This window comes from Leopardus geoffroyi, chromosome C1 (assembly GCF_018350155.1).
Source record: "Leopardus geoffroyi isolate Oge1 chromosome C1, O.geoffroyi_Oge1_pat1.0, whole genome shotgun sequence".
Taxonomy (NCBI): domain Eukaryota; kingdom Metazoa; phylum Chordata; class Mammalia; order Carnivora; family Felidae; genus Leopardus; species Leopardus geoffroyi.
In genome coordinates this window covers 20,561,760-20,574,949 of record NC_059328.1, presented here as the reverse complement: position 1 = coordinate 20,574,949, position 13,190 = coordinate 20,561,760, and the positions used below count along the sequence as shown (strand labels likewise).

General features: G+C 43.1%; 1 protein-coding gene across 3 annotated transcripts in view; it reads left to right on the top strand.

The window, feature by feature from the left end:
- Positions 1 to 13,190, top strand: part of WASF2 (WASP family member 2) — a 74,456-nt gene that overhangs the window by 50,505 nt on the left and 10,761 nt on the right. For 2 of the 3 annotated variants that reach the window (XM_045476255.1, XM_045476256.1), the window contains exons 2-5: positions 1,964 to 2,136; positions 9,342 to 9,476; positions 9,996 to 10,149; positions 12,525 to 12,642. In XM_045476255.1, the coding sequence (XP_045332211.1) occupies positions 2,007 to 2,136; positions 9,342 to 9,476; positions 9,996 to 10,149; positions 12,525 to 12,642 (537 nt within the window). In that variant the 5' untranslated portion in view covers positions 1,964 to 2,006. Of the gene's footprint in view, positions 1 to 609; positions 784 to 1,963; positions 2,137 to 9,341; positions 9,477 to 9,995; positions 10,150 to 12,524; positions 12,643 to 13,190 lie in introns of those variants that run through there. The other variant, XM_045476257.1, reaches the window with a different exon arrangement.

Genomic DNA, 13,190 nt, shown 5'->3' with positions numbered 1-13,190 from the left:
TGTACAATTTCAAGGGGATCTGGCTCCTTTAGCTCCTCTGAGAAGCTGGAACAAGTACTGAAATGATTGCTAATAGAGGGAGCCACAGTGGCTGTTTTCAATCATCTCTGGCTGTACCATCGAATTTGATTCTTCCAGAAAGCTTGAAATTTGAGAGTATAAGAGCATCCAGAGGATGGTGTACAGAGCCCTGTGAGGTTCTTTCATTTGCAACCTCCTGCCTCCTTTCTTGTTCTAAACTCTTTCACCAGTGAGTTACTAATGATTGCATCTTAGTACCTCTACACCATGTAGAGAAGAGGAGTTCAACTGGAAGGGAGAGTCCAGAGTTTGGATTAGAAAACCTGTTGAGTCAAAGGGGAATTTAGCAGAGGAACGGAATGAAAATTATTTCCTTAGACAGTAGACAAATATTCAGGAAACACCTCTGCACCCCAAAGATAGGCACAGCTGCCACACAGTGACTATTAAAGGGAGGTTCAGAGTTATGAGCAAACAGCTGATTCTCTTGGTTCTTGGGCTGTTGCTGTTGGTGACAGGAAATCTTGTTCCCCAAGCTGCTGGCTTCCTGTTTTATTTTTACTCTTAGTAGATCAGAATGTCCATAACAAGGAGCAGTCTGTTCCAAAGGGTTCTACTCCCCCTTTGAGCCTGAAGGGCTTTTTTTTTCCTTTTTCTTTTGGTCAGACAATATGTTGGTTCACTTTTAAGGTTTGTGATACTTAGCTTTTTGTATTCACAATCAACTTTTTTTGGTGATGAGCTGGTGTTTTAAGATTTGATGTAAGTAAACCTGTTTTGCCTTTTTTTTTTTTTTTCTTTTTAATTAAATGAAGAATTGGGAATACTGGGGACTTGGGTATGTTACCTTTATGCTTTACCTTTTCATTTGAAGTGAATTTGCATTTTCCCTAGCATGAAAACCATTAGGCTGTTTTAAATTTCTTTAGTTTCACGAGATACAGAAACAGGAACAGCCTGGTATGCCTTGGCTGTAGTCATACCCATTTTGTTGAGACTAAAACCTCCTCCTATCCTTGTAAAGCTAGGAATTTGGTAATCTAATTCTAAAACAATAGCTCAGCATGAACCTGAAGTGGTGGGGATTTCCTAGGGAAAGGGGCTCAGCTGACAGGATAAGAAACGGTAACTGGAAGGTTTCCGGATCTGCTCCAGACACTTCCTGCCGGCTCAAGAGCCTTTTGGCCCAGGTGTGTTGATCCGGATACGAATAGGAGAGAGAAAGGGAGCTCTTGGGTAGATGAGAAAGGACTAGGGAATCTTATAGCACAGTTTGCTTTAGCATCATGTTTGACATATTGAACGTGTAAAATTTTCCTTGATATTCTTTAATTCTGTCAATTTACAGATTAAACTTTAGTAGTGTTAATAGACACTGGCAGCTAGCATTTAGTTGTACATTAACAGTCATCCATCAGGGAAGAACTGGAGAAGTTATGTCCTGATGTAGATCAATGGAATTGCTATTGGCAACTCAATTTCCGTTGTGGAGATGATCAGATGACAGCAGCTCTTTTTTGATCCTTATAATTGATCATCTGGAATCTGATCTGTCCTGATTATGGATACACCAAGGATAGGATCTGTCCGTACTATCCAGAGCCTGCTGAATGGACTGTTTTCTGACCATGCCTCCTTGCCTCTGGAGACTCTTGTTGGTTGGAGCGTCGTTGTTATTTTAAGGTTTTTAGGTTTTTATGCTGCCTGTGTAACTCAGCCAGCAGTCACTAGTTCAGAATTTCTAAACTGATCCGGCAAGCCTTCTAATAGCAAACCTTAAAGATTGGGGCGGGGGGAGCTTAAAAAAGAAGAAATGATTGGGAAGAGATTTTTTTAAAGCTGTTTTAGATCAGAACAAGACAAAAGAAAAAAAAGACTCACACAGCCCTAGTGTGCCTGGAATTTGTGGTTGAGTAATACTTTCCTGTTATTTCTTTTTTAGGTTGTTTTTCATCATTCAGAACATTGCCTGAAGCAGGTCCACCATGCCGTTAGTAACGAGGAACATCGAGCCAAGGCACCTGTGCCGTCAGACGTTGCCTAGCGTTAGAAGCGAGCTGGAATGCGTGACCAACATCACCCTGGCAAATGTCATCCGACAGCTGGGCAGCCTGAGTGAGTGCCGCAGAGAGCCTGTGCTTTGCCCTCAGGGGTCGTTGGTGCTCTTTATTTAGTTTCCTTCTCCTCCCGTGCTCCTATTTCTCCCCCATCTGCCTTCCCTAGGTAATGCGAAAATGTATCCCTCCCCCTCTCCCCAAAGAGAGGTTCATTTTTGGTACAGAATTCTTCCCCTCAACCTTTTCTTCATCTACCACCACCCTCTAGGTTCCCTCCACCTCCCCCTCCACCTGCTTCAAAAGAAATCTGTGGGAAGGGTGGCAGGAAGGGCTGCAGCAGAAACTGCAGATGGAATGACAGAGCAGAATTCTCTGTGTGTAAAGTGGGAGGTTCACAGAGCAGTATCTTGGGTTGGGGAATGTGCCCATAATTGCACGAGCTGTTCAATGTAGCTGACTTTGTTGAAGCCTCAAATGTGCCAATAGTCTTTCTCTACCCTACACCCCCTCCCCCAACTTTTCTTCCCAAAGAGGAGTAAAGCAAACATGCACTCAGATTCTAGCTGACTTGTGTACCCCGGTACACATTTAATTGTGCTGCAAGCCCCCAGGTCCAAGTTCAGGGTGCAAATTACTTTTGCAGTCTCTAGGGTATTGGGAATTTTGCAAGCTGCATGAACACACAATGACACAAAGTGTAGCTGGAGCCATTCTTCTCTAGCAAGAAGACGGTTGTTAGCCCAGTCTGTTTTGGAGTTGAGGGAAAGCCAGCTCAATGATATTTTTGTTGTTGTTGTTGTTGTTGTTGTTTTAATTGGCAAGAATGAATGAGACTGCCTAGGGTGGAGTACATGCATGGTTTGGATTTCATTGTGAATCAAGCTGACTTTGTTTGAAGCTGAGGTAGGGGAAGGGCAGACGCTTGGATAGGCTCTGCATTTGTCTTAGTGCCACTCCAGCTCCCATAAGAACCTTCGTCAAATTGCCATTTTAGTGATCTTCCTTAGCAAAAGCATCTTGGTATGAATTCTTTCAGACATTCACCCCTTCTATTGAATCACTACTACCCTTAGTGAAGGCAGTGGGGTATCAGGAAAGCCTGCATTCCCCCAGATAGTAACAGGTCCTGCCTTTAAAACAGGGGCCTGAGGAGACAGAGTTCTGCGACCATATGATGTATGGGGTCTGAGATCCCTAAGCCTTTTCCTAGCTCCAGAGGCCATCTCTGTTGATCTAGGGCTTAGGGAAACCTGGATGGGGCGTCACGAAGAAACGAAATCCTGCCAGTGCCCGTCTTACACAAAGGAACATTGACAGCAGTGCAGTAGCAGTGCAGCTGACAAGGAAGCACATGAAGGCTGTAGAGAGCCTCAGTGCTTCTTAAAAGCATCATTTCTGCTTCTGTCACCCTGAGAAGGCCAAATGGGTGCAAGTCAATCACACACCGGTTCCTTCTCCATAGGACAAAGGACATCTAGCTAATGATGCTTCTTACTCTCACTCAGCAGGAGTTATGCTCTCTCTCAGGTGTTTTTCCAGGGTAGTGTTGATGGATGTCATTGCTCACTCTCGCACTTGTGATCAGACCACTCCCATCTTGAGGAAGCTGATCTGAGGGCCAGGATTGGTTTGTACCTACAGAAACAAGATTTCCTCACATTGTAGAGCTAACTGACCCTTTTTTTTTTTTTTTAATCCAATAAACATGTATTGAACATATTTTATGTGCCAGATGCTGAGGGAATAGAGTGATAATAAGAAATGGTCTCTGCCAGGGGCGCCTGGGTGGCTCAGTCAGTTGAGCGTCTGACTTCGGCTCAGGTCATGATCTCACGGTTCATGGGTTCAAGCCCCACATCGGGCTCTGTGCTGACAGCTCGGAGCCTGGAGCCTGCTTTGGATTCTGTGTCTACTTCTCTCTTTGCCCCTCCCCTGCTCATACTCTGTATCTCTCTGTCTCTCAAAAATAAATGTAAAAAATAAATTGAAGAAAAAAGGTCTCTGCTTTATAGGAGCTTATAATCTACCAGAGGAGACAGAAATAAATAATTTTTAAGGGGAGAGGGTGATGAGAGGGGAACTCACATTTGTTGATTGCCCACTTTATGCCAGGTTTTAATAGGATCTTGACATAGATGATCTCATTTAATCTATTCAGTGATCCTGTGAGGGTAGGTGGTGGTATTCCCGTTTTTCAGGTGAAGAAATGAAGGCTCAGAAAAGTAACTTGCCTAGAGAGATAACAGCCAGTAAGAGGTAAAGTAAGATTTCCAAAGAATTTCTCTGCTCTGTCTCTGCCAACACCACCCTGGTTTAGACCTTTGTTAACTCTCACCTAAACTGTTCCCTTGGGGTGCCTGGGTGGCTCAGTGGGTTAAGCGTCTGACTTCGGCCCAGATCATGATCTCACAGTTTGTAAGTTCAAGCCCCACAATAGGCTCTGTGCGGACAGTGCGGAGCCTGCTTGGGATTCTGTCTCCCTCTCTCTCTCTGCCCCACCCCTGCGTGCGTGCGTGTGCTCTCTCTTTCTCTCTCTCTCTCTCTCTCGCTCTCTCTCCCTTTCTCTCTCTAAATAAATAAAGTTAAAAAAAGAAATAGAGGCGCCTGGGTTACTTAGTCGGTTGGCCATCCGACTTTGGCTCAGGTCATGATCTCACGGCTCGTGGGTTCGAGCCCTGTGTCCTGCTCTGCACTGACAGCTCAGAGCCTGGAGCCTGCTTGGAATTTTGTGTGTCTTTCTCTCTGCTCTTCCTCCACTTGTGCTTTGTCTCTCTCTCTCACAAATAAGCAAACATAATAAAAAATAATAAAATTAACTGTTGCCTTAGCCTCCCTCTGGCCTCCCTTTCTCTATCAGTCCTCTTAAATATATAAACCTAAAGATCTTACAAATCTTAAAACTTGTATCCCTGCCAGAGTGGTCTGCTCAAAATGCAAATTTCACTTTTTACTGTTATAATTCTGAATTATTCGACTTTTTAAAAGTTAAGTCTGTGTTAACTTTTGCAATTTAAAAGTTTTTTGTTTTTTGTTTTTTTAATGTCTGTTTATTTTGAGAGAGAGCAGAGAAAGGGCAAGAAAGAGAATCCCAAACAGGCTCCACACTCATCACGAAGCCTAACACAGAGCTCCATCTCATGACCCATGAGATCACGACCTGAGATGAAATCAAGAGTCAGATGCTTAACCATCTGAGCCACCCAGGTGCCCCAAAAGTGTTTTTAAAATAAGAGTACAAGGGTGCCTGGGTGGCTCAGTCGATTAAACGTCCAACTCTTGGTTTCGGCCTATGTCATGATCCCACAGATTATGATAATGAACCCTGAGCTGTTGAGATCGAGCCCTGAGGAATCTGCTTAAGATTCTCTCTCTCCCTCTCCCCTTCCCTGCTCCCCTACTCGAATGAATGAATGAACAAAAAATAAATGTATACATACATACGTACGTACGTACATATGTACGTACATTAGAGTGCAAATGTTAGAAATCTCCCCTGTTCCTCACTGTGGAATTGTTTAAGTTTCTTGGCCTGGCATTCAAGACTTTTCAAGACCCGCCTTCCTTTCAAATCTCATTTTCTGCCATCCATCTTCTCCCATTTTATAATCCTTTTATTTTTTATTCTATTAAAAATTTTTTTAATATTTATTTTTGAAGGAAAGAGAGAGCATGAGAAGGGGAGGAGCAGAGAGAAAAAGGGAGACACAAAATCGGAAGCAGACTCCAGGCTCTGAGCTGTCAGCACAGAGCAGGACGCAGGGCTTGAACTCACAAACCATGAGATCATGATCTGAACTGAAGTCGGACGCATGTCCAACCGACTGAGCCACCCAGGCACCCCTCCCATTTTACAATCTTTTTAAAAGATTTTTTTTTTTAAATGAGAAAGAAGGAAAAGAGGGAGGAAAAGGAAGGAAGAATGATTTATCACTTACTTATAGTATTTGTGAGAGAGACCATACTCTCATACTTGCATGCGATGCCCTTGGCTGTTTCCTGCCTGGAGTACCCTCACCATCCTTGCAGCTGCTCTTGCAAGGCCTAGCTCAAGGATCTCTTCTAGGTTGGACTAAGTGCTCCTCTGAGCTGTATCATTACTTGCCACATTGTGTTGAAACTTTTCTGTATCTCTTATACTAAATTAAAAGTTCTCTGAAGGCAGAAATCATGTCTTGTTTATCCTTGAACCCCAATGTTTTATCTTGTGTAGAATCTGGCACCCAGTAGAAGCTCAGTAAATGTTTGTCGAATGATGCATGCCTGTGTTCTCTCCACCATTTCATGCTGTCAGTGCACAGAGAACACAGGGAAGGAAGTAGTACTCTGTATGGGGATTCAGTGCATGGTGTGGGGGCATAGGGAGAGTTAGGGAATGCTTCTTAGAAGAGGGTAGATTCACACCAGGCCTCCAAAGATGACTAGTATTTCATCTAGCAGAGAGCGGCACAGGAATAAGTTCATATGTACTTCATAGTCATGACCTTGTCCTCGTGTGCTGTAGCCAGAAGTTCTTGGCCTAGTAGGCAAAGTGTGATTATGGTATGGATAAGGCACAAAATTAAAAATTCCACAGCCTTGGATTGCTGCATGATAGCATATCCAGAATTTTTATTTTCCCTCAGTGCAGGGAGATTGGCATTTCACATACTATGTTGCCATATCTTAGGAGATATAGACACAGCCCAGCCAGCCTGCACTTTTGAATTAGTATCCTGACCACCTGGTAGAATGGAACCCCCACTTGGGTCATTAAGAAATCATGCTATGATACTGGGTTTTCTGAGCATACTGGGGCCATGCCCCTGGGGGCTCCAAGACTCCCACTCAGACTTCAACAAGAGCAACTTCACAGTTTTAAAAATCAGTTTTACCTGTTCATTTCCACATAGGCTTTCATTTGAAGAGTTCTGCTAAGGAAAAAAAAAATTAAAGATTGCTTCTGGATTCTTTTGCAAAATGTGTTTGATAACTATTATGAATGTCCTGATGTGATAGTGGGTGTATCTTGGTAATCTGAATGAAATTTAACTCTGAACAAGGCACTTTGGTTTTCTCCTATATAAGTATCACACTTCTGTTTTCAGAGATTGGAGTAGTTTTTAGTACTTGAAGAATAGGGGCTATCATATTACTGACTGGAATTATATCTTAATTTCTTATAAGTGTAAAATAGGATATTTAGATACACTCTTGAAAGTCATCTGATGTGGTTGAGCAGTATAAGGGAGAATTTCGTTGTAACAACTTACATTTTTAGCTTGTTTAATCCTATGACAGTTTAGTAAGGTTGATACAGTTATCCCCATTTTACAGATGAGGAAACTGAGGCTGAGACATTGTGACTTGCTGAAGAGTACACAGGTATAAATAGAAAGAACTGAGACTTAAATCCAGACTTTTCTGATTGAAGTCTGCTGCTTTTTCCATACATCATCTTGTAGTTCTGAGTAGGCCCAGGGCCTGAGGGGATGATGTGACAGTGGGGAAACCTTCACACCACCTCACTCCCTCTTCAAACAGCATTCTCAACGTTAGCATGTTTATATGTTGGGGGTAAGATTTTATCTTGAAAATCACTGTGCCACATTCAGCCACTACTCACGTTACCACTACTCCCTTCACTGAGGAACAGAAAATCCTGGGTACTCTCTTGGTGACCTAAGGGTGGGTTGATTTGGGGTTTTCTTTTCCTCCAGAATAGCTCATCGGTTGACTGATTGATTGATTGATTGATTGATTGAGGTGTTGATTTGTTTGAACTAATCTCCATGCCCAAGATGGTCTTGAACTCATGACCCCGAGATCAAGAGTCGCATACTCTACCAACTAAGCCAGCCAGGTGCCCTGGTTAACAGATATTTTTGAGCCTGGTCTATTTTCCACACATAATGCTGCATGTTTCTCTGCTTTAGCTTTCCAATCAGTTTTCCATTACCTGGTTGAGCATGATGCAGTATGGTCTTTATAGAACTTAGCTGTATTATGGACAGGAATCAGATAGGATCCTCTGCCAATTTGTGTTCTTTGAGCCCAGGAGCTTCCCATGGTTGTTTAAATCACAAAATCGTTCAGTATGCAAAGACTTGTCCCTTCCTTGATTAGAAACTCCTTATCGACTAAATTTATCAGCAATTCAAAATATGCTGTTGATTGGTCTTATCCTTACTCTCCAGGTTACACTGGGAAGGTGAGCTGTAGTTAGTTCACCCTGAAGGTGCAGTTTTGGCCTTTTGACTAATATTTTTCCCCTCAAGTGTGGACTAAGCATACATGTAGTTTCAAAGCTAAGAATCAGAGCCTACTTAAAATAGTTCTCAATAGTTTTTTTGGTTGGGCACAGTGACTTCTGCCTACCTTCACCTTGCAAGTTAAGAAACTCAGATGATATATTTTTTCATATGTACCACTTTTCATTCCTAGCAAGAATGTGCTTTGTGGCTTGGAATGACAATATGGAGGTAGTGTCAAATTGCTGTTCGGTTTCTTTGGCTGCAAATTCTCCTTGCATTCCAGGGTTGAAAGTACGAACTCTTTTCTTTTTCTAAAAAAATAAGATATTGCAGAAAGAGACCACTGGTATGTTGGTTTTCAGGGAGGGCTTGAAAGTTTCAGCTTTTCACTTCTTCCTTGAGATGTAAATTTGAAGGATTATAACCTAAAGCAAAGACTTCCAAAGTTGTATGTTATAAAACATAAGATAACCTTCTCACCCCTTAGAAGAAGTTATAAGTCTGTGCTGTGAATTGTTGATAAGTTCAAGGCCCCTCGAAGATACCACAACTCATCATGGTTGTTGAATGTACTTTGGAGGCTCCATTGAGGATGTAATTTCTTATTTTTCATGTTAATGGTAGACACCTACAAGGTCCTTGTAACTCCCAGTCTGTTTCCCAGAACCATTTTACAAGGTGCTTTTACCAAGCAGCAAGGGGGTAAGGGCTGTAGGCATATGTCTACATATTGTCTGCTCTTCCAGGATTAATTTTTTGTATTGCACCTTTTGGTATTATTCATCCTGCATTGAGTTCGTGACTGTTCAGAGTTTGCCAAGAAGACTATTAGAGAACATAAGCAGACTGCTCAAACTATGGAGGGCATCTTTCTATCTATCTATGAAGAGCAAGCATCTGCATGTAACCCAAACCATCTTAGGGGGTGTGTGCGTGTGTTGGGGAGGTGGGGAGTAAAATCTATAGTAGCCAGTTTTTCTAACCATTTATGTCATTTTTATGCACTAGTGACTCGGTTTCTTTGCTCTTTCAGGTAAATATGCAGAGGACATTGTTGGAGAGCTCTTTACTCAGGCAAATACCTTTGCCTCTCGGGTAAGCTCCCTTGCTGAGAGGGTCGACCGCCTACAAGTTAAAGTCACTCAGCTGGATCCCAAGGAAGAAGAAGGTAAGGAAGCTGAGCTCAGCATTTGCAGGCTTTGCTGAGCAGTTTCTTAGAGTTTTTTTTTTTTCCTGATTTATAAAAAAGTAAAGGGAAAAATCACAGAGACCTATGGAGTTCTGCTTTGAAATGACACAAGCCTGGGTGGCGTAAAGAAACCTTTTTAGCTCTACCACACCCCCACACACTCCCTCTCTCCCATTCCCCCAATTCTTGCTCAAATGCCCCCTCCCCCAGTCGTATTTTGTTACCATAAAAGTACTTGGAAGATTCATTCCTCCCAAGGAGAGGCCTGCTAGATCTGGCCACATAGTAAACCTTTGTGTTGCCTCATTTTGTTCAGTCGTGAAATGGCTGGGCTGCTGACAGCCTTGTGGGGCTTCCCCAGAGGGGGAGGAAAAAAAACCTGGCTGCAGACAGCCGCAGCCAAGAAACGCAGCAGCTGAGGCCTCTCAGACTGGTGTGACTCAGTGTTTGCTCAAATAGCCTGTCGTCCATTTTCTAATGCCTTCCATCTTCTCTCAGTGTCACTGCAAGGAATCAACACCCGAAAGGCCTTCAGAAGCTCTACCATTCAAGACCAGAAGCTTTTCGACAGAAACTCTCTCCCAGTACCTGTCTTAGAAACATATAACACCTGTGATACTCCTCCGCCTCTCAACAATCTTACCCCTTACAGGTAACCTGGCTAGTTCCTCCCTTTTTCAAACTGTGGTTAACAGCACTAGAGTGTTTTTTTATTTAAAGATGTTTACATCAGAGGATTGTATCAAAAAGCTTACTACCTACCCCAGAGTTGTTTGTGGCAGCAGAAACTAATATTTACCATATAAACACTTGTCACTTATTATTGTTTGGTTTCTGAAATTCATAGTAAATATAATATGTATTGAAAGTTTACCATAACATTGCATGCTGCAGAGTTTAATTTGGTGTAAGCCAGGTCCACCTTGGATTCTGTCCAAGGAATTTAGTTATTATAGAACCAAAAGGACTTTGTTACAAGGCAGTCCTAGAGCATGCATCCCAGGGGCAGCATTCTAGCAAGGCTCCCACTTACTCAGAAACCACTAGATTACCAGATGTTTGGGTGTGTTAGTGGGGCTAGTTTTGTGGACTGGCTGCTCTGGGCCCTGAGGGTCCTTCAGAGCTTAAGGAATAATTGGCATCCTTCCAAATGAGTGTCTTTACTTTGTTTAGAACATCCTTTCGACACTCCCCTCTGCAAAGACCTATGCTGCTGCAGCTAAACTTGAGAAAGAAGGTAGCCTTATAGACAGCTTAAAGCCCTTCCCCCCTCCAGTGGTCTGTAGTGTGATCATCCTGCAAAAAACCACTGAGCAGGGGCAGAAAGCGAATATTTATCTTGCTTGTATCCATAAATATCTTTGGAACAGGTAAAAAGTAATTACAGATAGCTGGAGGCAGATGTCTTCTGTGAGACATGGGTATACTGCAAAGTAGAATGTGTGTGTGAAACTCAAGGACACCCACCTGATCCAGGGAGCCTGGAATAGGAGCATGGTAGCTATTCACACAGGATAAAAGTACATAGCATCTATCCTGCATTATTACTGCGTAAAATTATGTTTGCACCTTGGCTTTCAAAGGGGCTAGCTGGCAGAGCAGGGCAGAGATTTGACTCTGTAGCCTCCATCATTTATCAAGTTGGATTTGGGCAGAGGGGTTTCAGGGCAAGAAGGGAGTATACACCTGATATTGAAGGGAGTATGACATACGACAAAGGGTTTGTGTGATAGGATAGGGTAAACAAATGATATTAAGACAAGTTTATTTTCCAGTTAATGGTATTTTCTTAGTTATCATTCTCCTCTCAATTATCTAGATTTGGCCTAACAGAAATGAGCAATGGTGTAGCTAACTCAGAATAAGATTTAATATAAAAATCATTAGTGTTTGATTTGGAAATGCTTTCTGTGTGTTGTGACGGGATTGGAGGCCAGGGAATGGAATTGCCTTTCTAATTCTTTTTAGTTTAGAATAGTGCTAAAGTAAATGTCCACCCCTACCTAGCACATACTTTTTAGAAAGTGAGAGAGTGGGGCGCCTGGGTGGCGCAGTCGGTTAAGCGTCCGACTTCAGTCAGGTCACGATCTCGCGGTCCGTGAGTTCGAGCCCCGCGTCAGGCTCTGGGCTGATGGCTCAGAGCCTGGAGCCTGTTTCCGATTCTGTGTCTCCCTCTCTCTCTGCCCCTCCCCCGTTCATGCTCTGTCTCTCTCTGTCCCAAAAATAAATAAATGTTGAAAAAAAAAAAAAAAAAGAAAGTGAGAGAGACTTAGTCATGGCAAAGTGCAGGATTCCAACCAGGAACATCAAGTCTGGCAGGTAACCCTTACGTGGACACTCAGTAGCTCTCTCTGTACTTCTGTCACAGCCACTAAAAGATGGTAATTCAATCTTATAAAACAGCTGGCCATGTGTTTTCACTGGGGCCCCCTTGTGGTTGGGGGGTTGGGTGGGGGGTGCTGAGCTATTCTAGAAGGGAGCAAGAAGGTGGATTGCTGTGGTTACCTGTTTTTACAGAGGAATAACAGCTGCACACATAAATGCTTTCATGTGTATATATGTATACATAATGTACCCATGTGAACCTGCACATATGTGCATAGGTTTCATGTGGGTGAATGCTTCCTAGAGAGTGCTGGGGAATTGGTGGGGGAAGGGGAACCAATGGCAGAAATCCCCTCTGGTGTGCCAGGATATCAGGATGTCCTCAGGGGGATGTCTGTAGCCATGCAGATCATTAGAAATAATCAGGATCCCTGCTGCTCTAGCCCATTCTTGCCCTGACCATGCAAATTCCTCTATCAGGAATTGAAAGTAAGGCTAAGTTTCTTAAAAAGCCAGATAAATAAAGAGGCGCCATTCAGGGGGCATTGGAATGCTGGTGTGGAAGAGGAAATATGCAGTCGATTTGAATGACTTCTTGATTCCTCAGTGTAAAAACTGCTAACTGGTAGGTATTTGGAATATTGGATTTGGTTGGGAGCTCATCTGTCTACTGACAGCTACTTGTCTTCATTTCTATCCCAGGGACGATGGGAAAGAGGCACTCAAATTCTACACAGACCCTTCGTACTTCTTTGATCTTTGGAAGGAGAAGATGCTGCAGGACACCAAGGATATCATGAAAGAGAAGAGAAAGCATAGGGTGAGGGGAAAGGGGCCTCTGTTCTACACATCAGTAGGCACGATTGTGGAGGGGGGATAAAAAGGAAGCCAGTCTTATATGAAGTAATCATTCCAAGTGGCTGCTTGCTTGGATGCCAGGTGAAACTCTTTAAAAAATGTGTCCACTCCAAGCACAACCAAGATGAAAGTATAAATCACACCAAAAATGTGTTTGTTCCCCCTAGCGCTATTAACAATTGAGTATATTCAGGCTGAGGTTTAGAAATTGACTTTTCTATTCACCATTTATTTCTCTTGCAATTTGCACCTGACTCTGCTGGACACTCAAGCTAGGCTAGTCCCTTCCCCGCCAGTTTTGCAGCTCATTTCTCAGAGATCAGCACAGGGCCCTACAGTGTTTGATTTACAAACAGGAACAGTTTAACACCTTCACTACTGGTTCGGTAGGGCGGGGTGAAGGCATCGACTTAGTTTTGGGAGGTGCTCCCTTCCCCTAGACCTCCAGTGATGCGTGTAAGCATATGACCTACCGGTGGCAACCTCACAATCCCATTAGCATGTCTGCCG